The sequence below is a fragment of the Canis aureus genome, chromosome 23 (genome assembly GCF_053574225.1).
Source record: "Canis aureus isolate CA01 chromosome 23, VMU_Caureus_v.1.0, whole genome shotgun sequence".
NCBI classification, from domain to species: domain Eukaryota; kingdom Metazoa; phylum Chordata; class Mammalia; order Carnivora; family Canidae; genus Canis; species Canis aureus.
The window spans coordinates 27420343-27447528 of NC_135633.1; the positions used below are offsets into that span (position 1 = coordinate 27420343).

At 36.2% G+C, this 27186-nt stretch overlaps 1 protein-coding gene across 20 annotated transcripts in view; it reads right to left on the reverse strand.

The window, feature by feature from the left end:
* Positions 1-27186, reverse strand: part of C2CD3 (C2 domain containing 3 centriole elongation regulator) — a 152841-nt gene that overhangs the window by 96057 nt on the left and 29598 nt on the right. For 17 of the 20 annotated variants that reach the window (XR_013362211.1, XR_013362210.1, XR_013362209.1 and 14 more), the window contains exons 6-12: positions 20497-20629; positions 19896-20054; positions 12490-12637; positions 9513-9664; positions 8672-8881; positions 7712-7824; positions 1611-1729 (exon numbers count right to left, since the gene is read on the reverse strand). Coding sequence is in view for 17 of the 20 variants with exons in the window: in XM_077866960.1 (XP_077723086.1) it covers positions 1611-1729; positions 7712-7824; positions 8672-8881; positions 9513-9664; positions 12490-12637; positions 19896-20054; positions 20497-20629 (1034 nt within the window). In the remaining 3 variants the exon portion in view is untranslated. The remainder of the gene's footprint in view (positions 1-1610; positions 1730-7711; positions 7825-8671; positions 8882-9512; positions 9665-12489; positions 12638-19895; positions 20055-20496; positions 20630-27186) is intronic. The other 3 variants (XM_077866969.1, XM_077866956.1, XM_077866959.1) reach the window with 1 other exon arrangement.

A 27186-nucleotide genomic window follows, 5' to 3' on the forward strand; every position in this document is an offset into this window, starting at 1 on the left:
TTCACTCTTTTTTTTTTTTTTTAAATATTCACTCTTTATCCCAGTAATTTCACTTGAGAATTTATACTGAAGAAATAACAAATACATAAAAAGCTTATACATAAATATGCCTATTTTTGAAATCAATAATTAGTAATAGCTAGAGGTCTAATAATCAAGAATTATTAAGTTAATTATAGCACATTGCTACAATACAATAATACACAGCCATTAAAACGATGTTTACAAGAAGTCTAAAATAATAACAGAATTTATTATAATGCTTGATAGAAATAGTATTAAGTATATATAGTAAATCTTCAAATATTTATAAAGATAATGTTAAATTTTTTAAAAAGCAGGATAAAAACTATATTCAAAATTATCCTAATACTGCCAAAGATTTAAACATGTATTTTATTTATTTGAAAAAAAAAAAAAAAAAACAAAAACAAAGGGGAAACATAAATATTAGCAAAGTTATTTCTTGGTGTTGGGATTTAGACAATTTTGCTTTTTCAGAATTATTTTTTCAAGTTCTCTGCAAAAAACACATACAATTCTTTCATAGAAAGAAGCCATGAAAAAAAAAAAAAAAAAAGAAGCCATGAGCTAGATGATTCAATGTAAATATACTGGAATGTTTATAGAGAGGCAGTCTTGAGGTTGTAGAATTGTGTTTTTCCACCTCTTCCTATTTTGGTAAATTTTCCAAAACGAATGGGATGCCTGGGTGGCTCAGCGGTTGAGCACCTGCCTTCAGCCCAGGGTGTGATCCTGGAGTCCCGGGATCAAGTCCCACACCAGCCTCCCTGCATGAACCCTGCTTCTCCCTCTGCCTATGTCTCTGCCTTTCTCTCTCTCTCTCTGTGTCTCTCATGAATAAATAAATAAAATCTTAAAAAAATTTTTTTTCCAAAAAGAACTTATTTGTATCCTCTGAAAAAAAAAACAAAAACCCCCCACGATACATTCTTCGTGCTCTCCATACCAAAGAGGTGGTCAAAGATTAGGAAGGCTATTACTGAAAGAAGTTAAAAACTGCTCACAAAAAAAAAAAAAAAAAAAAAAAAAAAACCTGCTCACAACATAGTTTATTGATTTATGCTGTGCCAATTACAAGTGGATTTTATAAACTTGGAATAAGCTGATCAAAACTGCTATCTACATTATATTATCTTGGACCTCTACATATTTTGCCTGAAAATAGGAAATAGAGTCTCAAATTAAGGCTAATAATTTATATCAATCCAGATAGTCTCCTCTCTGTAGCAGGGAATACAGTGAAGAGGTTAAGATCATAGGGTCTAAAGCCAGAAAACTTGAGATAGAATCCTGCCTCGCTTTATCTTTTATTAGCTTGAGTGATCTAAGTTACTAAACTTCATCAAATCTCAGTTTCTCTGTCCACAAATAAAGAAAATAATGTACTTAATTCACAGACTTGTGATGGTTAAATTTGGTAGTATATTGGTGTAGTACCTTAGCATATCTGGCTTCTGACAAATAGCAAACAGATATTAGAAATAATAATATGCTATGTTTGGAGAAATTCCTAGTACAGGTAGGAATATAATTTTAAGTATATTCTAATTCCCTAGTGTAAATGGTAAGGCAAAGGTCAAAGGTACCTTTTTCTGTGGGGTTTTCTTTGCATAAATTTGGAAAGTGAGATTGGAATTCCACCAGTGTTCTATCATTGGGCCACCAAAATGTACTGGAAACACAAATCGCTGTTGGAATTTCACCACTGTAAGGAGAACCAAACACATAAGAACATGTCAGGCTACCCAACTAGAGTCATCATCAATTCATGCTTTGACACCACCCACCTCCCTTTTGATCTAAAATCTTTTAGAAATTTAGTCAGTGTGGGGCACCTGGGTAGCTCAGTTGGTTAAGTGTCTGAGTTCGGCTCAGATCATAATCTCAGGGTCCTGGTATTGAGGCCCACAGTCGGGTTCCGAGCTTAGTGGGAAGTCTGCTTGCCCGTCTCCCTTCTTGTGCACTCCCTCTCTAATAAGTAAATAAAATCTTAAAAAAAAAAAAAGATGTGAAGAGATAGATCTTCACTGGTGTAAGGTGATAGGATTTGTTTTAAGAAGACAAAAGATAAGCAGTATAACAAAAAAAGAAGGGAGTGGGCCAGAAGTGGGACAAGAGGGATTAAATAAAGGAAGAGAAGAATTGAATAAAAAACTGTAATACTGAAAATGAGTTTATTTTTTGGCTGAAGACTAGGGGACTCCTACTGTCACATTTACATAAGGTATCAGGTACTGAAGTTAGTTGGCAGTGTTAAGGCAGGGTAGAGTCTGTGTCTTAGAAGGGAAAGGATTTCTACTGTAATAATAAATGTAAATGGAATAAAGTAGTGTTAGTATTTGAGTTTGTGCTCACTGCTACGGGGCTTTAACACAGTTAAAAAACAGAAAAAGGATTTTGGGATTAGAATAAAAGAATAGGAGGTCAAGCTCCAGTTCTATTACTTACTAGTGACCAACTTTGCCACAATTTCCCACCTGTAAAATGATCTTCCTGTTCACTCACTTCTATACCCTTAAAATGGATCTGGAAAACCTTCATAAAAGGCCCAGTTACAGAAGAAATTGCTATTTGTGGTATTCATTCAAACTGACACTTTGGTTTATTGATCAATTTCATTCATCTTTGCCATCTTAATTCTTGACTCTGTATATTTCTCTTGGCACTCATAAACAAGATCTGGGTCTCCTAATCTTGATCTCCACATAGGAGCTGTAAACAAAAGGTCTGGGCCCAGGAAGCCCACACCCATTGGACCAGTTTACCTGATTATTCAACCAGGAGAAGGGAAATAAGCAACACCTACAATCTCATTGGTGTTGGAAGGATTGAGGTAACAGATGAAAAAGCACTTTGAACACTGAAAAATATTTTTTGTACAAATAGAACTCTATTTCATTCAGATTTTTCCTCACCATCTAGGTACATTTTTACACTGTATTACTCTATTTCTCACATAATTCTCGGTTTCTTAAGCTCATGGCTTTTTTTTTTAATTATTAAAAGTGAGTCGGGGAGCCCTGGTGGCGCAGTGGTTTAGCGCCACCTGCAGCCCGGGGTGTGATCCTGGAGATCCAGGATCGAGTCCCGCATCGGGCTTCCTGCATGGAGCCTGCTTCTCCCTCTGCCTGTGTCTCTGCCTCTCTCTTCGCTATCTCTGAATGAATGAATAAATAAATAAATCTTAAAAAAAAAAAAAAAAAGGTGAGTTAAGGCAATAATGAAATAAACTGTAAATAAATGGCTAAACAATGTCCCAGAGAAGATTTGTTTTTTTGTTTTTGTTTTTGTTTAAGAACTGGAAGTGATAATAATAGAGTTGGAAGGTTACTTTGAAAATACCTAGTCTAATCTATGTTATTGTTAAGGGGGGCCCTCAGATGAAAAAGGGGATTTTCCTTAAGCTCATACAATTAGTGTGTGGTATAAACAGAACTAGAACTCTGTCTTCTAATTCCTGGCTTGATGCTTATTCCACACTGCCTGTATGATCTTTTTCAGAAGGACACAGGGAAAACTCAACCACTGTGCCCAACAATGATAATAATTTAAAAGCGATACAGATTAAGAGCACATGAATTGGAATAAAACATGTTCTAGGTTCAGGGGCACCAGGGTGGCTCAGTTGGTTAAGCATCTGACTCTTGATTTCTGTTCAGGTCATGATCTCTGGGTCACAGGATTAAGTCCTGTGCTTACGATTCCCTCTCTCCCTTTCCCTTTGCCCCTCCCTACCCTCTTTCTCTCTCTCTCTCGCTCTCCTCTCTCATTAGATAAAGAAATAAAATCTTGTATGAAAATCAATGAAAAGGTTAATGTATATAAAACACTTGGTAGAGTTCTTGGCACGTAGTTTAGTGCCCAGTAAATGTGAGCTACTACTATTTACATACTATTTTAGAGTTTAATGATTTTATATTCATTATCCCATTTGTCCATCAATTCCTTGTGTCCTTGCTTTGCAGGTACTATGTTAACTGCAAATCATGTATATCAGAACTGTGTCCTTGCTGTATCTCAATTTTATAGATGGGGAAACTGAAGCTCAGAAAAGTTTTAAGAAACTCATCAGATATTATATAGGCAGAAGGAGACAGAAGGGAAGTCTAAGAAAAAGATCCAACATTTTTCCGTGCGATGGGAGTTTGATAAGTTTTAAGCATGTGAAAGCTCCTTAAACATACTTTGAGTCAACAGGATCTTGAATGCTCTGAACAAACTTCCAGAGCAGCTTCTGTTGCTGTCAATAATTTAAGCATATGCCAGAACGTAAACATATGAAAAACTGTAAATCCCCCTTTAAGGTGATGGGGAAAGTCAAACAATGCATTCTAGTAAACAAAGAATACTTTAGGCATTGTTTTTTAAAAGTATTTTCTAACCAAAAACCACAATTAGATACCACCTCACACTGGTCGGAATGACTAAAATTAACAACACAGGAAAAACAGATGTTGGTGAGGATGTGGAGAAAGGGGAACTCTCCTGCACTGTTAGTGGAAATGCAAACTGGTGCAGCCATTCTGGAAGACAGTAAGGAGGTTCCTCAAAAAGTTAAAAATGGAACCACCCTAAGACCCAGCAATTGCACTATTAAGTATTTAGCCAAAGGATACAACCATAGTGATAAGAAGGGGCACATGCACTCCAATGTTTATAGCAGCAATGTCCACAATAGCCACAGTATAGAAAGAGCCCAGATGTCCATTTACAGATGAATGGATAAAGAAGATGTGATATATATATCACACATCTGTTAACATATATACAATGTTTATAGCAGCAATGTCCACAGTAGCCAAACTATGGAAAGAGCCTAGATGTCCATCACCAGATGAATGGATAAGAAGATGGGGTGTGTGTGTATATGTATGTGTATGTGTGTATATACATATATATATGTATGTACATATGTACATATATATGTATATGTATATATATACATATATACACACATACACACAATGGACTACTACTCAGCCATCAAAAAAAAAGAACTTTTGCCATTTGCAATGATGTGGATGGAACTAGAGGGTATTATGCAAAGCAAAATAAGTCAAAGAAAGACAAATACATGATTCCACTTATATACGGAATTTAAGAAACAAAACAGAGGAACATAGGGGAAGGGGAGGAAAAATAAAATAAGAACAAAAAGGGATACAAACCATGTGAGACTCTTAACTCTAGGAAATAAACCGAGTGTTGCTGGAGGGTAGGTGGGTAGGGGGATGGGGGAACTGGGTGATGGGCATTAAGGAGGACACTTGATGGAATGAGCACTGGGTGTTTTTTTTTTTTAATTTTATTTATTTATTCATGACAGAGACAGAGCGAGAGAGTGAGGGAGACACATAGGCAGAGGGAGAAGCAGGCTCCATGCAAGGAGCCCAACGTGGGACTCGATCTGGGGACTCCGGGATCATGTCCCGAGCCAAAAAGGCAGACCCTCAACCTCTGAGCCGTCCAGGCATCCCAGAGCATTGGGTGTTATATGCAACTAATGAATCACTAAATTCTATCTCTGAAACTAATAATACAGTATATGTTAATTAAATTTAATTTTTTAAAAATGTAGAAAAAAGTAAATAAATATTTTTAATGATTGTATTGGATATACCCACATCAAATAAGAAATGAAGCATATTTGAAATTTTTCTACTGAAGCATTGTTTTTAAAAATAAGAATGAAAACAACCTAAATAGTGATATATTAAGCAATTAGGGGTGTTTAAATTATGGTACACGCACACAAGGGAATACTATATAGTCATAAAGGACTGGGAAGACTGAGTTCTTTAGGTCCTGGTATGAAAAAACTGCTAAGATAACGGTGTTAAAGACAAGGTGCAGAACAGTGCATAAGGTACACTAATACTTGGATAAAAATGGGAGGGCAAAAAAGGATAAACACATTTACTAATATATGCACGAAATACTTTAGGAATAATACAAAATTTACAGCATTGCCTACAAAGATTTTGAACCAAATGAATAGATTATATCTAGTTAAAAAAAACAAATAAAACAAAGCAAAATAAAAATTTAAAAATCCAATGTTACCATGCTGTCTAGGAAAATTACTTGAATGTGTAGGAGAGTTAAGACCATATCTTTTAGTTCTTAAATTACCTCCCAGAGAGGGAATTCAACACTAATGAACCATTCATGGATCAAATTGGATAATCAACGCAAAGATATTTGCAAAATCTGTTAGAAAGTTGTATAACTTTGGATGGCAGGAACATAAATGTTTATTATAATACCTTTTTGCTTTTTTTGTATTAGAAATACTTAGAAAAAAATACAATACCAAAAGTACATGCAACAAAAGAAAAAAATAATGGACTACAGCAAAATTTAAAACATTTCTGCTATAAACAATAGTATTTAGAAAATGAAAGGCCAGTCTGTTAATGTAAGAAAACATTTGAAAATCATAGCTCTCACAAAGGCCTCATATCCAGAATATATAACCCATAAGGGTCTTTATCCAGAACGTACAAAAAATTCTTACAACCCAGTAATAAAACTTAAAAATGGGCAAAGGATTACAACAGACATTTCACCAAGATATACAAATGGACAATAAGCACAAGAAAACACGCTCAATATCCTTAGTCATTGGGAAATGCAAATCTAAACCACAGTGAGATACTACCTCATAATCCCTAAGATGGCTAAATAAAAAATGATAGATCGTGTGGGTGGGTGAGGATGTGGAGAACTGGAAACTTCCATATATTGCTGCTGAGAATGTAAAATGGTGGAGCAGCTGATGAAAACTAACTGGTAATTCTTCAAAAAGCTAAAACATACTTGCCATATGATCTAGCAATTCTGCTATTAGGTTTATAACCAAGGGAAATGAAAACATATATCCACACAAAAAAGTGCACAAATATTCATAAAAGCATTATCCACAATAGCCAAAAAACAGAAACAACCCAAATGACCATCAGCTGATGAATGGATAACCAAATGTGGTATAGCCATACAATAAAGCATTAGATAGCTATAAAAAGGTACATGGTAGTGAAACATGCCATAACATAGGTCAAATCTGAAAATATGGTAAGTCAAAGAAGCCAGTTACATAAAAATCACATATTGTAGGATTCCATTTATATGAAATGTCCAGAATGAGTAAAATGATAGACAGAAAACAGATCAGGGTTGTTTAGTGTGGGTAAGGGTAGAGATAGGAAAATTAAGAGTGACTGTTAATGAGTAAGGGATTTCTTTTCAGGGGATGGAAATATTCTAAAATTACTTTATGATGGTTGCACAACTCTTTGTATACACTAAAAACTACTAAATTCTTCACTGGGTTCAATAAACACTTCAATAGTTAAATCATGTAGTATGTGAATTATATCTTGATAAAGCTTTTAAAAAAAGGAATAAAAGAAAAATCGCAATAGTTGAGCAAACATGCTATAAGCAACAGTTCTGCATTCTAGTCTCAGGTACGTTACTGACTTGGTACCTTGTTATCAGGATAGTCATAGCACTTCTGGGCCAGTTTCCTCACTTACAAAATAAAAGAATTAGAGTAGATTCATTTCACAATTCTTTCTAACTCTAAGATCCTATGGTACTATAAAAGTCAGATGAGTATTTGGAGATTGAAAAATTCTTCCACAGCCAAAATATTTAAGGAACAGAAAACTTGTCTTTCTCTTACTTCCATCTTTAATTTTACTGGAGGCAAGTCGAATGACCTCGGTGATCAAAGTTGTCTTTCCCAATCCACCTTTAGAAAAGCCCACAGGAAAGTGATATTCCACAAAGAAGGTGCTAAAAATCAAAACCAAAGAAAAGTGATTAAAACATAAACCAAATAACAAACGTATTTACTGTCTGATCCTACATATGTTTTAAGGCCCTATTTTTAGCACCTTAGGTCCTCAAAGGACCTCTCTCCTCTTTGATGCCTTCACCAATCGTGTCAGACAGAGCTTCCTTGTGCTCCCATAGTTCATTCACTCTATTTATCTATTATTGAGACATAATTAATATATAACATTATATTAGTTTCAGGCATATAACAATAATTTGATATTTGTATAGGTTGGAAAATGATCACCACTATAGGTCTACAAATTTTCCACAGCACTTTTATTTTTTTATTTATTTTTAATTTTTAAAAAAGATTTTATTTATTTATTCATGAGAGAGGTAGAGACAAAGGCAGAGGGAGAAGCAGGTTCCATGCAGGGAGTCTGATGTGAGACTTGATCCTAGGATCCTGGGATCACAACCTGAGCAAAAGGCAGATGCTTATTAACCAATGAGCCATGCAGGTGCCCCTCCACAGCACTTTTTAAAATAAAACATCTATTTTCGCTCCTATAGCCATTTAAATGTATCTCTCTTTGGCTGACTGTAAAGTATGTAAAAACAGAGTCAGGGTCTCAATTTCCTTTATTCTCACACTTACCTAGTATTGTCCTTGAAACCTACTGAGGAAAAAAAAAAAAGAAAGAAAGAAACCTACTGAGGAATTCAATGCATTTTTGTTGAATGATTCATGTGAAAGTACTTTACAAACCATAAAATGTTATACAATTATTTATTATATTACTATTATCATCACACACTTTTCAGAAATGTCAAATTTAGCTTTTCCATGTTAGAGACGTACCGCCTTTTTGTTGCTGTCAGCTTAGGTGGTCTCCCAGAAAAGCTTTTTTTGTCAGAGGTCATCTGAGGACTATCTGGAGGAACTCCCATTGTTTCAATGATGATTCTGACTGAATGTGTTCTACCCAAAAGGGCCAACCTATCCACACTTAGTGTCATCACTTGGGCATCTTCTGGAGTTTCTGATATCATCTGTTGTTCAACCAAATTTCTGAAAGAAGTTCATACAGACAGTGAAACAGGTAGCCCAAGACCCAACATGAAACGATCTAGTTTGCACAGGCAAGAAGAGGAAAGGGGAAGGGCAGCAAATATCTTAATTCACAAGTTGTCAAGAACTGAGAAATGACTTTAATCAATAGAATTTTGGTCCTAATTCAGAGTGAAAGAAATTTCAAAAAAATGTAAAAACATTCTTGTAACCTAAAGGTTTATCTCCATACAAGTATAGACACTGATGTTACAGAATTAGATTTTCTACAAGAGCTACAGACAGTACACCTCAGTTATCCACTATTTTAATATAACTACTATCATCACTTTTGTGTATTCCTTTTCATTTGCTTTCTTTATGCATATTTTCTACATAAGTGTAGTACAGCACACATTCAACCTAGAATTCTGCTTTCTCCCTTAACCATTTTATTATATCCATCTTTTCATATTATTACACTTTTAAGAACTTAATACTTAATGAATTATTGTAACTCACTTTACCAATATGATAGTGTTGGGCAAATACAGGTCATTTACTTAGGAGATTTTTTTTTTTTTACTTTAGGAGATTTTGTGAAAATAATCTTTGCTTTTGCCTCTAAATAAGCAATCATGGAAAGGCTCACCTATTTTTCTTGCCCGCTGCCCTTTTCTTCAACTTAAGATCATCTGACTCTAGAACCTTAGGAGATTTAGCAAGAACTTTTGACTGGTTCATTTTGTTAGAAGGGACAGTATCATCTTCACTGAAGAAATCACTGATGCTGATATCAGATTTCTATGGGGGGAAGAAACAAAAAGAGAGGCACTAAAAAAAATTATTTTAGGGAGAGTAGTAATGAATATATTTCTCTAAAAGTAATCAATTCTCTGCACATGTATTGTTCTTTTAAAGAGATAATTGATGCCAAGGAGATAACCTCACATTTTTTTTGGTATATAAAAATAAGCTATAAATTCAGTTCAAAGAAAATAAATAAAAACAGACTCTTCTTCCACATTCTCAACAAAAATAACAATCATTACTTATTTACTACCTACTATGCATCTAGTACCAAAGACAGATTCCAAAGCCTGTATTTCTACCACAGTGTAAGGCAAAATGGTACAATGTCACCTAATTATATGGATGCAAAAACCCCATCTTTTTTCACCACTCCATACTACCAGTGATTTATTTTAATCTTGCAAAGATGAACTGTTTATTATGTCACATAATAATAATCTTATTATTATTTATCTTATTATCTTTATCTTATTAAGATTATCTTAATAATAATCTTATTATTAAGATTTTCTTAATGAGGGAACCAGTTGCTAAGCCTCCTGTAATTAAATTTTACTTGGAGAAAAGACAGCTTAATACAATTGACTCATCAGCCCTTTCTATCACAAAATGCAAAAGAGAGAAAACAGTGATATACTTATTTGGTTCCAAATTAAAAAAATGAACTTGTTAATATAAATGCAGAAACGAATCCAATGTCATTTTAAGTTTATCACCTCCACTTCCCTTTTCTCAGCATCTCAGGGTGTATACTATATTGACCTGTGACAAGGATAACAAATTAATAGTTAAAGAAGTATGATCAAAATGTCCTTTAAGAAAGAAGTATAACTTTTTTCAAGGTGAAATTGCAAAAGCTTTTTGCTCTTAGGTTTTTCTTTATTAAGTGGCAGCTTTTAAAAATGGTTATAGACAAAGCATTCAAAATCTAAATGGGTCCACAGCCCGAAGGAAATAAGAGTAAATATAAACTAGGTGGTTCAAAAGCTAAGGATTTTAGGAACCAAAAACATGGGCTAATAACACTGAATTTCTAAGCTGTGGATGTTATTCAATATTAAAAGAATCAGGTGTGCCTGGGTGGCTCAGTCGGTTAAAGTGTCTGCCTTCAAGTTAGGTCATGATCTCAGGGTCCTGAGAACAAGTCCCTCAAAGGGCTCCCTGCTTAGCGTGGAGCCTGCTTTTCCCTCTCCCTCTGTTGCTCCCCCTGGCTGTGTTCTCTTATTCCCTATCAAATAAATAAATAAAATCTTAAAAAAGAAAAAAAAAAGGAACATCAAACCCTGGGGAAGGACACAAGTATTCTTTTTTTTTTTTTTTTTTTTTGGACACAAGTATTCTAACTCCTTGATCTTTTCATTACATCATAGTTTATTGGTTCACTCCTTCCCATCAACAAATCTTTTCTAAAATTATTTTGTTCAAACAGCATGGGGATTACTTAGTGCCATTCATACAGTCATTTATTCACTAAGTCCTCATTGAGTATTCAATATCCATCAGGCTTTGTTGTACTGGCAATACAAAGATAATGCAGACATGTTCTTATTCTTAAGGAATTGTATCATACAACATTGCCTGAATGTCCCAGGATCCTGTGGACATTCAGGCAATAAATTCTGCTTGAGGAAGTCTAGGATGTTTACTTCACAGAGGCGATCACTTGAAATTTTTTTTTTTTGATCAGTTGATTTAAAAAAAAATAAACTGAGTTTACTAGATGTCTAAAAGCATTTCAACATTCAAAGGAGAAGGATCAGTCTGAGCAAAAAATACACAGATTAAAAAAGAGCTAGAATGTTTGAGGAGTGATGAGACAATCAGTGTACCTGGATGGTAAAGGTCAAATGTGGGAGATGAGGTCAAGACCAGATTCTAATGCCATTCTTTTTTTTTTTTTCTAATGCCATTCTTAAAGCTTATGAGATGATGTGGTCTAGTGGGAAAAACATTAGTTTTTCTCTAGACAGACTAAGGTAAGAATTCTACTTCTGCCACTTAATTATTAGTTATTAACACCTCTATGTGTTTATATCATGTTATGTAAAAGATAATACTATCTCATAGGGCTAGAAAAATAAGTGAAATAATAAATTTAAGACATTTGGCACAGTACTCAAAAATAACAGATAACATGTAAATTTCCTGGCACACCAAAAATGTAATAAATGTAAATTCCCTCTTTTTTATCCCACAAGTAATATATATTCGTGATGATTTTTAAAATAGCAAGTCATGAAATCCTAGTAACTCTTAATGTCTTTTAAATTCATCACTTTCTTTCCAATCCCATTGCGGCTACTCTAATACACACATCCAATAACCCAGCGGCTTCCTATCTGCTTCTAAGTATTCTCCCCTAAATTAGCTCCCTACACCATTGCCAGATTAACATTCCTAAACCACCATTTTGATCATGTCATTTCCTCCTCACCTGATATTCAAAGGCTTTCACAGACTACCTGCCTTATTGATAATGACTTTCTCACATAAATTCTCATCAATTCAAATTAGATCCTTTGCAGTGCACAAATTGCTTCTCTAGATCTTTCTATTCCCATTTCATATCCTTTCTCTCTCTCTTTTTTTTGTAGTAAACTCTATATGGAACGTGGGGCTTGAACTCACACCTTGAGATCAAGAGTCACAGGCTCTGCAAACTAAGCCAGCCAGACACCTACTAGGCCTGTCTCCTCATCTGTAAAATGACATATGTAAAATGGACAGCTTTCTGTCTGGCAAATGGTAACAATGCCTGCACCTAATATTAATACTCTTGTTCTCTAATTTCCAAAACTGCAGATTCAAGGACTTACAGGTGCTGTGTAAAATAAGCTCTCCAGGAGACTCTGGTCATACTGAGGATCATTAAAGTCACTGCTATAATACACATCACTCCCAGGAGATGGGGAATCTGGAGGAGAACCTAGCCCATTCCAGTAACGATCTTGGGATAATTCAGCACTGTAGAGGTAAGAAAAAGACAACAGAAGGACATTAAAAGAAGTTTCAGTTGAGCTATATTTTTTAATTGAAACCTTTCTAAAAGTTCTAAACATGAAAGAAGACATGTTAAGCAGAGGACTCACATTAGGCAGAAGACTACCTGATAAATACTTTCATATTATATTTCCCCTCCTCTGGGATGCCAACAGCTAGCATTCAAAAAATACACTACTGCCACTGATTGTGATCTCACTGATTTATTTAACAAACATTTTTATTTTCTGGGCACCTATTATGTGCCAGGCATGGTGTTAGGTCTTGAATGATACAGAAATGGCTAAACTAATTTGCTCTACTCTTACACTGCTTACGGTCTAGCTCCTTGCTAGAAAAGAAGGTAAAGGAAGGTAAAGAAGGTAAAGAATTAACTATAATTCAATGAGTTAAATGCTCATACTGTTTTGTGAAGAATTCATAAATATGCCTATTCCATTAAGCAAAAATTAGTGTATTTAGGGTTAATTACGGCAAGAATAATTTCATGTGTGATACAGAAATAAGTAAAACAGACTCTACAAAAAGTTTGAAAATTAATAAGGAATATAAGCATACAAATATGTGAACACTTCATTTTTGTTTCTTCTATAATAACTGGCACTGAATGCACATCTGTAAATGAACTTATTGAATTTTTAGCATGTTATTAATAATAAAAGCAATATTTATTAAATACTTAATATGTACCAGGCACCATGCTAAGCATTTCAGTTATTAATTCTTTCAACTTTGCTTCCCTTTCATGTTAGCTGCTATACTTTCTCCCCCTTCTTTAATTTTTTATTTATTTTTTCTTCTTCTTTAATCTTTTAAAAAAATTTATTTAAGTAATCTCTACACCCAATGTGGGGCTCAAACTCATGATCAAGAATCAGGAGCTCTTTCAACTGAGAGAGCCAGTCCTTAAAGGAGGCTCTTTAATTTCTCAAGAAAATAGCACATAATTACTACTTTCAAATTAGGTCATATTCCTACATTTCTTGGAACAAAAAGATACTCAATAAATGTTCCTTTCCTCACCTTTTTTTAATCTATAGCAGGGTTTCTCAAACTTAGCTCTACTTACATGGTGGGTCAGATAATCCTTGATCATTGGGAGCTATCCTGTGCATTCTGGATCCCTGGACTCTACTCACCAGATACCAGTAGTTCTCCAGTTTTGATAACCCAAAATGTCTCCAGACATTACAAAATGTGCCATAGGGCTGGGAATAGGGGAGAACTGTCCCTCAGCTGAGAGCTACTGATCTACAGAAATCTTTCTCAAAGGTCAGAACAACTCCCTAACTGCTACAACTCAAATAACAGCTTCCCAATTCACATAGCTTCTCTGTAGTTCCTGAGCACTGTTCCTTTTTGAAGCTCTACCTCTTGGTATTTTACTTAACAATCATTTGCTATTTATGGTTCCTCCTCACTCAGTTACTTCTTTTTTCCCTCACTGCACAACCCTTAAAGTTATGATCTCTTGAGTATGCAGTCTTCCTCTTTTAATATTTGTTTTTTTCAATGAACACTTCTTTGAACTTATTCTACTATGACACATTAAAGGGCCATGTTGAATAAAAGTGGTGAGAACAGGCATCTTTTGTTTCTGATCTTATAGGAAAAGATTTCAGCATTCATCAGTAATTTTGATGTTTGTTATGGGCTTGTCATTTATAGCCTTTGTTATGTTGAGGTATACTACTTCTTTTTATTTTTTTAAAATATTTTATTTTTTTATTCTGGGGTGGGGGGAGGGGTTAGGAGCAAACTCCACATTGAGAATGGAGCCCAAAGTGGGGCTAAATCTCAGGACCCTGAGATCATGACTTGAGCCCAAACCAAGAGTCAAATGCTTAACTGACTGAGCCACCTAGACAGCACCTGAGGTACATTGCTTCTATACTCAGTCTGTTGAAAGGTTTTATCATGAATGGGTATTGAATTTTGTCTAATGCTTTTTCTGCATTTATTGAAATGTTTATATGATTTTTATCCTTCATTTTGTTAATTGGCATATCATATTAATTGATATGTGGATGTTGAACCATTCCTACATCCCATAACTTTTGGTATACTGTATTTCCAGTTTCCTTTGTCTCAAGTTACTTTGATTTTCCTTGTGATTTCTTCTTTGACCCACTAGTTGCTCAGGAACATGTTTAATTTCTACATAATTATAATTTTCTAGTTTTTATAATTGATTTTAAATTTCATATTACTGTGATCAGAAAAAAAAATCCCTATTTTAATCTCCCTGAATTTTTAATTTCGTATTACTGTGATCAGAAAAAAATGCCTAGTTTAATCTCCCTGAATGTATTAAGAACTGTTTTATGGCCCAGTATATGATCTATCACAGAGAATGTTCCTTGTGTGCTTGAGAAAAATATGTATTTTGCTGCTATTAGATGGAAAGTTATATATATATATTAGGTCCATCTGGTTTGTGTCATTTAAGTCCAGTATTTCCTTAGTGATTTTCTATCTAGATGACCTACCCATTGTGGAATGTGGGACATTAAAATTCCCTATTATCGTATTGCTATTATTTCTCCATTCAGATGTACTAACATTTGCTTTATGTATTTAGGTGCTTCTATGTGGGTGCATAAATATTTACGGTTGTTATATACTCTTGATGAATTGACCAACTATCATTACATCATGACATTCTTTACCTCTTGTTATAGTCTTTGCCTTAAAGTCTATTTGTCTAATATAAGAATAGCTACTTCAAACTCTCTTTTGGTTTCCACGTGCATGGAATATCTTTCTCCATCCCTTCACTTGGAGCCTATAAGTCCTTAAAGTTGAAATGAGTCTCCTGTAGGCAGCATATAGCTGGGTCTTATATTTTATCCATTCAGCTACGCTCTGTCTTTTGGTTGGAGACTTTAGTTCACCTACATTTCAAGCAATTATTGATAGGCATGAACTTACTACTACCATTTTGTTAACGCCTTCCTAGTTGGTTTGTACTTCCTCTCTTGCTCTTTTTGTGATTTGATGATTCACTATAGTGGCATGTTTCAATTTCTTTGTATTTTATATATTTACTATAAGCTTTTGCTCTATGGTTACCACGGAGCTTACACAGAACATATTTATAACAGTTTATTTTAGAAGGATAACCTAAAACACATATAAAAGCCAGCCCACTTCATTTTTAATTTTTGGTGTCACAGTTTGTACCTTTCTACTGTGTATCTATTAACAAATTATTATAGTATTATTTATTTTTAATACTTTGTCTTTTAACCTTCAGGCTAGATTTATAAGTGAATTACCCACCACCATTGTAATATTACAGTATTCTCAATTTAAGTATATATTTACCTTCAGCAATGAGTTTTAGAATTTTGTATGTTTTCTTGTTACTACTTAGTATCCTTTTGTTTCAGCTTGAAGAATTTTCTTTAATGTTTTTTGTAAGGCTGGTCAAATGGTAATTAAGTCCTTCAGCTTTTGTCTGGAAAATTCTTTATCTTCCCTTCAATTCTGAAGAACAACTAGAATAGAATATTCTTGGTTGGCAGTTTTTTCTTTCAGCACTTTTTGAATATATCCCATTGCCTTCTCATCAGCAGGGTTTTGTTTTTTTTTTTAAGATTTATTTGAGAGACGTAGGGGAGGGGCAGAGGGAGAGAGAATCTTAAGCAGACTTCCTGCTGAGTGTGGAGCCTGACACAGGGCTTGATCTCATGACCCCAAGATCATGACCTGAGGTGAAATCACGAGTTGGACACTTAACCAAATGAGACTCCCAGGTGCCCCTGGTCTGCAGGGTTTTTGCTGAAAAATCTGAAAGTCAAATGGGGAGTCCTGTGTCAGTAGCAAGTTGCCTTTCTCTATTTTTAAGATTCTCTCCTTGTAACTTTTGACAATTTAATTATATTGTATCTTAGTATGGGTCTTTTTTTTTGTTTTAATTTTATTTATTTATTCATGAGAGACACACACACACAGAGGCAGAGACATAGGCCGAGAGAGGAGGTGGCTCCATGCAGGGAGTCCAATGTAGGGCTTGATCCCGGGACTCTAGGATCACGCCCTGGGCTGAAGGCAGGTGCTCAACCACTGAGCCACCCAGGTATCCCAGTAGGGATCTCCTTTGATTCATCTAACTTAGAACTCTCTGGGATCCCTGGTTAGGGAAATTTTCAGCCATTTTTTTCCTTGAATATTTCTGCCCTTTTCTCTCTCTCTCCTTCTTCTGGGATCCCAATAACATGTATATTGGTTTCCTGGTTTCTCTTAAGTCCTTTACAATTTCTAAACTACTTTTCATTCTTTTTTTTTTTTTTTTTCATCTCTGACTGAATTCCACCACCTTGTCTTTGAGTTCGTTGATTCTTTGTTTCCTTGATCTAGTCTGCTGTTGAACCCCTCTTGATTTTTTTTTCAGTCAGTTATTGTGTTTTTCAGCCCTATGATTAGTCTGATACTTGAAAATTTTTTCTGTCTCCTTGTTGAAATCCTCACTTGGTTCATGCAACTGTTCTCCTAACCTCAGTGAATATCTTTAGGACTGTTATTTTTAATTCTCTCTCAGGTAACTCAGTTATCTCTGCTTTATTAAGATCTGTTTATCTTAATTCTGTCCTTTTGTTTTGAACATATTCTTTTGTTTCTTCATTTTCCTGGACTTTCTCTGTTGAATTCTGCACATTATACAGAACAGTCACCTATCTCAGTTCTGTCATAATGTCCTGACAGATAGTCTTGACCTGTCTCTATTCTTGACAGTAGGAGATGAACCTCATCAATTAGTTTGTTTCCTAAGCTCCTACTTGCCTCATAAAATTTTCTGATTGTCCAAGCCTCCACCTTTGTTCTTAGTAGCCCCCGGTAGTTGAGAGTACGCTAAGACCCACCCGTGTCCCAAACAGGAGGATCATGGTCAGTTCCTAGATGCAGGCTGATTGGAAGCTGAACCCTCAAGTAGCAGCTGGTAAAGTATGTACCTGCCTTTCAGAACTAAATGTTTTTGGAGCTTATATTTCTTGTAGGAATCTTAAAAGTTGAGGCACTGAATAGGGGGTCCATATCCTTCACTCTTCAGGAGGTTCCCTCCTATGTTGGAGATAGAGATTATGGCGATAGTTTGTATCAGCTTTTCCTACCTGTTTTGATATTTTCCCATTCATACAATGTGCAGGAGTTGCTCAGTCCTATCTCTTTCAGAGGGAACTGCTCTGTGTGTAGCTTTATATTCAGTGTGTCCATGGAAGAAGGGAGTTCAGAAGCCTCCTGTGTTGTCATTTTGGTCAACTCTCTGGAGTATCTGATATCATTCTAATCCTGATACTGTTTACATGACCTTTCTTTTTTGCTTTTTGGAAGCATTTATGACTGACTCTTTTTACTCAGCATTTTCAAAATTCATGATTGTATATTTTGATGTGTCTTTTTTTGGACCTTGTGCTGGATTTTCGATCTTATTTTTTTAAAAAAAGTTTCATTTACACATAATTCATATAACATACAATTTACTCATTTAAAGTGAGCTATTCAGGGGGGCACCTGGATGGCTCAGTTAGTTAAGCACCTGCCTTTGGCTCAGTCATGATTCCAGGAACTGAGCCCTGTGTTGGGCTTCCTGCTTGGTAAGGAGCCTGCTTCTCCCTCTCCTTCCTGCTTGTGCTCGCTCTCTCATATAAATAAAGTCCTTTTTAAAAAAAAAAAAAAAAAGATTTTATTTATTTATTCATGAGAGACACACAGAGAGAGGCAGAGACATAGGCAGAGGTAGAAGCAGGATCCATGCAGGGAGCCCAACATGGGACTCGATCCTGGGTCTCCAGGATCACACCCCGGGCTGCAGCCAGCGCTAAACCGATGCGCCACCGGGGCTGCCCAGAATTGTTTCTTAATTTCGTTTTTGGATTGTTCATTACAAGTATATAGAAATACAATTGATTTTGTGTATTGATTTTATATCCTGCAATCCTTTGGAATTTATTAGTTACAATATCTTTTAGTAGATTCTTTAGGATTTTCTACATAACAGATCATGTCATCTGTTAATAGAGATAATTGTACTTGTTCCTTTCCAATTTGGATCCCTTTTATTATTTTCCTTCCTAATTACAGACCACATAGGTTACATGAGATATAATAAGACCCTGAATTAACTTGTGTCTGTTTACTTATTTTTTTTAAATTTTTATTTATTTATGATAGTCACACAGAGAGAGAGAGAGAGGCAGAGACACAGGCAGAGGGAGAAGCAGGCTCCATGCACCGGAAGCCCGACGTGGGACTCGATCCTGGGTCTCCAGGATCGCGCCCTGGGCCAAAGGCAGGCGCCAAACCGCTGCGCCACCCAGGGATCCCTTGTGTCTGTTTAAAATCTGAGGTTTTGGGGCACCTGGGTAGCTCAATGGTTGAGCATCTGCCTTTGACTCAGGTCGTGATCCTGGTGTCTTAGGATCGAGTCCCGCATTGGGCTCCCTGCAGGGAGCCTGCTTCTCCCTGTGCCTATGTCTCTGCCTCTCTCATGAATAAATAAATAAAATCTTAAATAAATAAAATTTGAGGTTAAAAAAATTATTTACTTATTTATTTTAGAGAGAGAGAATGAGGTAGGGGCAGGAGTAGAGGGATAGAGAAAATCTCAAGCAGACTCCCTGCTGAGCATGGGACCTGACCCACGGCTTGATTTCACTACCCTGAGATCACAAACTGAGCCAAAAGCAAGAATTGGATACTGTTGGGCACTTAATCAATTAAAACATCCAGGAGCCCCTAAAATCTAAGTCTTAAAAATTATACCCTAACAATGGTGTTGGGGATAGAGCTGAGAGATAAGAATGGAAAGGGGAGTTGGGGACCATTCTGTAACTGAAGCTAAGAATAAAAGGCTAAAGACTAGATTTTTACTTAGTAGGTAATAAATAGTGATTTTTATTTAGTATGCAATGAGTAACCTAGGGAATGACTTGGTCACTCCAAGGAAGTGTTGTCCCAGAAGATAAATCCGTTAACAGGGGCACCTGTGTGGTTGAATATCTGCCTTTGGCTCAGGTCGTGATCCCGAGGTGCTGGGATTGAGTCCTGCATTGGGCTTCCCACAGGGAGCCTGCCTCTCCCCCATGTCTGCCTATGTCTCTGCCTCTCTCTCTGTGTCTCTCCTAAATAAATAAATAAAATCTTAAAAAAAAAATCTGTTAACATATATACAATGAATTGAAGTTAAGAATTTAAAAGGAAGATAGTTAAAAGTCCTTACCTGCCTAATAGCAGCTGAATGGCTCTGGCATCATCTTTTGTGTCACGTTTCCAAAATGTATTCTCAGTCGGAGGGAGGAGGTGATCTTCTATTTGGTCTTTAAACGGATTCCTAGATAAGGTTTTGATTCTGTGGTGTGGAAAAGTACTTTCTGAGCGGCTAACAGACAGGAAAAATCTATATCAGAATTAACTGAGCTAAGAGATAGTACATGGAGATAGTTCAACATGGAACATTTAACATCCTTTAGACTTAACTACCTTAAATATATATAAAACTTCACAATTTACAAAGCCATTTTCTACCTCAGAATCTAATTTCATTTCTATAAGAGAGGGAGGAGAGAATATCCCCATTATAATTAATATAAGCATGGCAGTTCATAGGGAGCAAAGAATTTAGCCATTTACACATTAACGAGTACCAGTAATAGGTCCAGATTTTGACAATCTTAACTCCTAGTTTAGGCTTCCTTTCCACCACATTAAGAATTATTTGCTGAACATTTCTAAGATTATTTAGTCTATACCTTAATAAAAAATATACATTAACAACAATTAAGAAATGAACTGCCAGGAATCATGTTTATCCTGTAACTTACTGTGTTGAGGCTCTAAGAAAATCTTCCTTCATGGGAGGATGAACTTCATCCAACAACATGCTAGTATCTGGGCTTGATTTCATTGCAGAAATCACCATGGCATTACGTAGTTTATTGCCTTGTTCTAACAGAGCTGAAGGAGGCAAAAGCAGAACATGGAAAATCTAAACTCCAACAGCAACACTTGCAATATTCAGCACCTTTCTTTCAATTACAGGACTTAAAATAGTATATTATAATGGCTTTCCTGTCTGCTTTTCCCACTAGCTTAAGAATTTTTTGAGGACACTCGCTTTGCAATAAATGTTTACTGAGCTTCTATGATGGGACTATTTTAAATGCTGGCATTACAGCAGTGAATGAAGTCTATTCTGGAGGGAAGTCCGTTTCTCCAGAGTTATATGATGGGAGCTGTTACATGAATGCACTAACTCTTCCAACAGGTTTTTATACATAATAAAGTTAATAACGTCTATATACTATTTTTGTATCCAGATACCTTACTGAAATCTCTTATTATGTGTCACTACCATCCAAAAAACACTAACAACTATACCAGCTAAACTTTTAGAAGCCGTAGTGATAATCTATTGCAATTTTATACTTTTACGAAGAATGCCAAAAAATTTCCATGACTTGTCTAAGATCATACAGCAGGTTAATAGAAAAGTCAGGATGAAGTCTTCAGACTTTCTGGTAAGTAAAATTTATCCAATCCGTAAGTAAAAATAACAATAATACAGCAATAATAATTTATTGAACTCTTAAGCACATGCTGGGTACTACTCTATGTATATTATACATATTCACTCATTTAATCCTCCTAACAATTCTGAGATGAGTACTATTTCCTTCATCTTCCAGATGACAAAAATTGAGGCACAGAGGATAAGTAACTTGTCCAAGTTATACACTCTACATAACCAGAATGATTTCACAGCCTATCATTTTATTTATTATTATTTTTTAAAGATTTTATTTATTTATTCATGAGAGACACAGAGGGAGAAGCAGGCTCCCTGTGGGGAGCCCGATGTGGGACTTGATCCCAGGACCCGAGGATCATGACCTGAGCTGAAGGCAGATGCTCAACCACTGAGCCACCCAGGCGTCCCTATTTTTTCTTATTTTAAAGACTTTCTTTTTTTAAAGGCTTTCTTTTTTCTTCACACCCAGTGTGGGGCTCAAACTTACAACTCTGAGATAAAGAGTTGCATGCTCCACCAACTGTGCTGGCCAGGCGCCCCACATTCTATGATTTTAATCACTATATGATACATGACCCCACTTTAGTTCTTAGCTATCTTTTTTAAAACCTTAGGGCCAGTGGCATTATTCCAAGGAACAATGGGAAGTACCATGTTTTTCTTGAGGTTCCAGAATTGCTTTGGAGGTAACTGAGACTAGACACCAAGGGCCTGTCTCAGTCTAGAGTTTTATAGCTCCTGAAAAAAAAGAAGATACAGGGGTACCTATGGGGTGGCTCAGTCGGTTGGATGTCTGATTCTTGGTTTTGGTTCAGGTCATGATCTTGGGGTCATGGGATGTAGCCCCACCTGGGGCTCCTTGTTGGGCATGGAGCCTGCTTTGGGTTCTCTCTCTGCTCTCCCACCCTTCACCCCCCTGCCCTGCACATATATGCACATGTGTACTCTCTCCCTCCTGAAAAAAAGAAAAGGAAGAGGAGGAGGAGGAAAAAGAAGAAGAAGAGGAGGAGGAAACAATGGTGGTCAGGCCAAGAAAAAAAGAAGCCAAGATCCATAAACATCTAACATTTGTCTGTATAAGGAGTTGAAAATATAGCTTACAAGGTAAAAAACAAAACAAATAAAACCCAAAATATCGTATGTACAGTGAAAATACGATTAAACTAAAAGAAAATAAAGATCAACTACTCAGAATTCTAAGATAGTTCTCCCTAAGATTCTCAACTCTGGTGTACACATATCTTTTCTCTGATTCAAACATTCATCTAAATGTACTGCTATAAAGGGATTTTACAGATGTAGTTTTACAGTTCCAAATCAGTCAACTTTAAGACAGGGAGATCATTTTAGTTGCCCAAACCTTTTAAAAGCAGAGTTTTCCTCTGGCTATTTGCAGGTTATGACATTATAGATTTAAAACATGAGAAAGATTTTATGTATCATCGTTATATATATATATATTTTTTTGAAATTGTTTTTCACTTAACAACATACATTAACCTTTTCTATGCAAATAATGGTTGCACAATATTCGTTCAGAATTCATTATATATTTTTTAAAGATTTTATTCATTTATTTGACAGAGAGGGAGCACAAGTAAGGGAAATAGCAGCAGGAGAGGAAGAAGCAGACTCCTTGCCAAGCAGGGAGCCCAATGCAGAGCTTGATCCTGGGACACTAGGATCACGACCCAAGCCAAAGGCAGATACTTAAGCAACTGAGCTGCCCAGGCACCCATACTTTGTTGTTGTTGTTTTTAATCTCTTTGAGATTCAACCAAAAAATGACTGTCTTGTTTATTCAATGAGAAAGAGTAAGGAAACCATGGTCTTTCTGGCATTGGAAATTTGGCTAAAGATTACTATGTGACCGGAAACCCTTTTTTGAGTTTCTAGTTGGCCCTTTGCTTTACTCAATATAGTTTAAAGTTCTTGAATGAGATGGGCACACTCAAATGCTTTTTTAATAAAGTGTTGATGATAAACTTTATTCAACACTTAAAGCAGTGTTGATAATAAACTTCATTTGATTTCAAGGCCTTGTAGAAAAACAGTTTTTCTACCGATGCCCAAAATGTTTTTGGAGAGATAATATCCTTGGTACTTTATGATCTAACTAACCATACCCAACTGTTTTTAATTCCTTGAATACAATACTTCCTTTGTGTTATCAAAGCTCTGGGTATTTAATTCCATCAAACAATTTATCACTCAGTATTATAATTGTCTATTTCATCCAGTGAACTTTAAAACCAGAGATTGGTTTTTGTTCGTTTTTCTATCCTCAGTGTTTCATATAGTGCCTAGGATATACTCAGCATTTGATAAAATGTTCTAATATTTCTACTGGGGTTTATATCATACATAATTGTGTAGTGTCTGTTTTAGAGTCAGTTTCCTTTATTAGATTTAATTCCTTAAGGTCAAATACTGTGTCTTATTTATCACTGCAACCCCAATACTCAAAACAATGACTGACCTAAATAGTCACTCAAAAGACATTTGTTGAATTAAATTGAGCTTAGAGTTATGTTCCTGTTAAACAAAAATTCCTCCAGGAATGGTAATATTTTAAAAGTGATTTAATAAGTCATTTACATTTAAGTGGTAATAAGTACTTAAGATACTTTCTGAAAGCAGGTTTTAAAAAGAAAATAAACATTGAGGAAAACAAGTAGGACAAGTCTGAGCACAGGTGGTTGCTCCTTGGCCTCCCAGTGGTTTGACTGTTTAAACAGCCATTCTTAGAAAAGCTTTTCTAAAATCTGAGGCATGGTAACCAAAAAAAACCTATCTGATCTCCCCTTCTCAAGGGGAAGCTGGTACCTACCTCTAAGAGCTGTCATGGCACCAGATTGCACATCAACTCAAAAATCATTCCCTGAACACAAAAGAAGGCACCTAGGTGAGTTCAGGATAAATATTTTCCTTGTTTATTTCCTACAAGCCAGGGGCACAGACCCTGCTAAACACAGGGAGACGTACAGCTTCTGGTTTTCGTTCCAACTCTTTGCTATCTATTCTAAACCCAACTCTCATAAACAAGATGTGTAGTTCATGTTTCGTAAATACTAGGTGGTTGACCAATTCAGCTCTATATCTCTTTTCTGGTGTCATGTCCGTACAATGAAGACCAGAAAGATAATTATATTTATGTATTTGTTAAGATTTCTCTCATAATCTCAGCTCTAGACCTTCTTACTTAATCTTAGTCCTCCAGAATCTTGTGTTTAGAAGAGGCCTTAAAAGATCCTATTTGTCCATCTGATGATTCAATACAATCTGTAAAAGTCCCATTAGATGGTTAGCTAGGCTCATGTTTTCCAGTAATAGAGAATTCACTACTTCTTGAAGCTGTCCTTTCCTATTCTGCAGAGGTCATATTATTAACTCAGTTGTTTCATCTGTAAACCAACTGATCCTCATAACTCTCATGGAAGAGGTTGCATATTGGCAGCCCATAGGTTTTACTGTTCATATTTTGTTTGGCTTCACTAGTTGGCTAGCAAAGTCTTGATTTAAGGAAAAAAGGGAAAAAAGGAAGGCCTAGGTAAACAATGAACCTACAATAGGATAAACAGAGGAACTTACCTTAGAATCTAAAGGCAATAATGAACTGGAGCTGAAGATCAGGTTCCCCCTTTGATAGGAGAGTAGCTCCCTAATTCTGAGCCTGTGTTTTCATTTTTAAATGCATTTAACAACCCATAGTTCACTTGTTTTGTTTTGTTTTTAACTAAATTTATTTTTTTATTGGTGTTCAATTTACCAACATACAGAATAACACCCAGTGCTCATCCCGTCAAGTGCCCCCCTCAGTGCTCGTCACCCATTCACCCCCACCCCCCGCCCTCCTCCCCTTCCACCACCCCTAGTTCGTTTCCCAGAGTTAGGAGTCTTTATGTTCTGTCTCCCTTTCTGATATTTCCCACACATTTCTTCTCCCTTCCCTTCTATTCCCTTTCACTATTATTTATATTCCCCAAATGAATGAGAACATATAATGTTTGTCCTTCTCCGATTGACTTACTTCACTCAGCATAATACCCTCCAGTTCCATCCACGTTGAAGCAAATGGTGGGTATTTGTCATTTCTAATAGCTGAGTAATATTCCATTGTATACATAAACCACATCTTCTTTATCCATTCATCTTTCGATGGACACCGAGGCTCCTTCACAGTTTGGCTATTGTGGACATTGCTGCTAGAAACATCGGGGTGCAGCTGCCCGGCGTTTCATTGCATCTGTATCTTTGGGGTAAATCCCCAACAGTGCAATTGCTGGGTCGTAGGGCAGGTCTATTTTTAACTCTTTGAGGAACCTCCACACAGTTTTCCAGAGTGGCTGCACCAGTTCACATTCCCACCAACAGTGTAATAGGGTTCCCCTTTCTCCACATCCTCTCCAACATTTGTGGTTTCCTGCCTTGTTGATTTTCCCCATTCTCACTGGTGTGAGGTGGTATCTCATTGTGGTTTTGATTTGTATTTCCCTGATGGCAAGTGATGCAGGGCATTTTCTCATGTGCATGTCGGCCAGGTCTATGTCTTCCTCTGTGAGATTTCTCTTCATGTCTTTTGCCCATTTCATGATTGGATTGTTTGTTTCTTTGGTGTTGAGTTTAAGAAGTTCTTTATAGATCTTGGAAACTAGCCCTTTATCTGATACGTCATTTGCAAACATCTTCTCCCATTCTGTAGGTTGTCTTTTAGTTTTGTTGACTGTATCCTTTGCTGTGCAAAAGCTTCTTATCTTGATGAAGTCCCAATAGTTCATTTTTGCTTTTGTTTCTTTTGCCTTCCTGGATGTAGCTTGCAAGAAGTTACTGTGGCCAAGTTCAAAAAGGGTGTTGCCTGTGTTCTCCTCTAGGATTTTGATGGAATCTTGTGTCACATTTAGATCTTTCATCCATGGTGAAAGAGAGTGGTCTAGTTTCATTCTTCTGCATATGGATGTCCAATTTTCCCAGCACCATTTATTGAAGAGACTGTCTTTCTTCCAATGGATAGTCTTTCCTCCTTTATCGAATATTAGTTGACCATAAAGTTCAGGGTCCTTGGGCAACCCCGGTGGCTCTGCGGTTTAGCGCTGCCTTCAGCCCAGGGTGTGATCCTGGAGACCCGGGATCGAGTCCCATGTCAGGCTCCCTGCATGGAGCCTGCTTCTCCCTCAGCCTGTGTCTCTGCCTCTCTCTCTCTCTCTCTGTATCTCTCTCTGCGTCTTTCATGAATAAATAAAAAAATATATATATAGCTAAAAAAAAAATAGTTCAGGGTCCACTTCTGGGTTCTCTATTCTGTTCCATTGATCTATGTGTCTGTTTTTGTGCCAGTACCACACTGTCTTGATGACCACAGCTTTATAGTACAACCTGAAATCTGGCATTGTGATACCCCCAGATATGGTTTTCTTTTTTAAAATTCCCCTGGCTATTCGGGGTCTTTTCTGATTCCACACAAATCTTAAAATAATTTGTTCTAATTCTCTGAAGAAAGTCCACGGTATTTTGATAGGGATTGCATTAAATGTGTAAATTGCCCTGGGTAACATTGACATTTTCACAGTATTAATTCTGCCAATCCATGAGCATGGAATAGTTTTCCATCTCTTTGTGTCTTCCTCAATTTCTTTCAGAAGTGTTCTATAGTTTTTAGGGTATAGATCCTTTACCTCTTTGGTTAGGTTTATTCCTAGGTATCTTATGCTTTTGGGTGCAATTGTAAATGGGATTGACTCCTTAATTTCTCTTTCTTCAGTCTCATTGTTAGTGTATAGAAATGCCACTGATTTCTGGGCATTGATTTTGTATCCTGCCACGCTACCAAATTGCTGTATGAGTTCTAGCAATCTTGGGGTGGAGGCTTTTGGGTTTTCTATGTAGAGTATCATGTCATCGGTGAAGAGGGAGAGTTTGACTTCTTCTTTGCCAATTTGAATGCCTTTAATGTCTTTTTGTTGTCTGATTGCTGAGGCTAGGACTT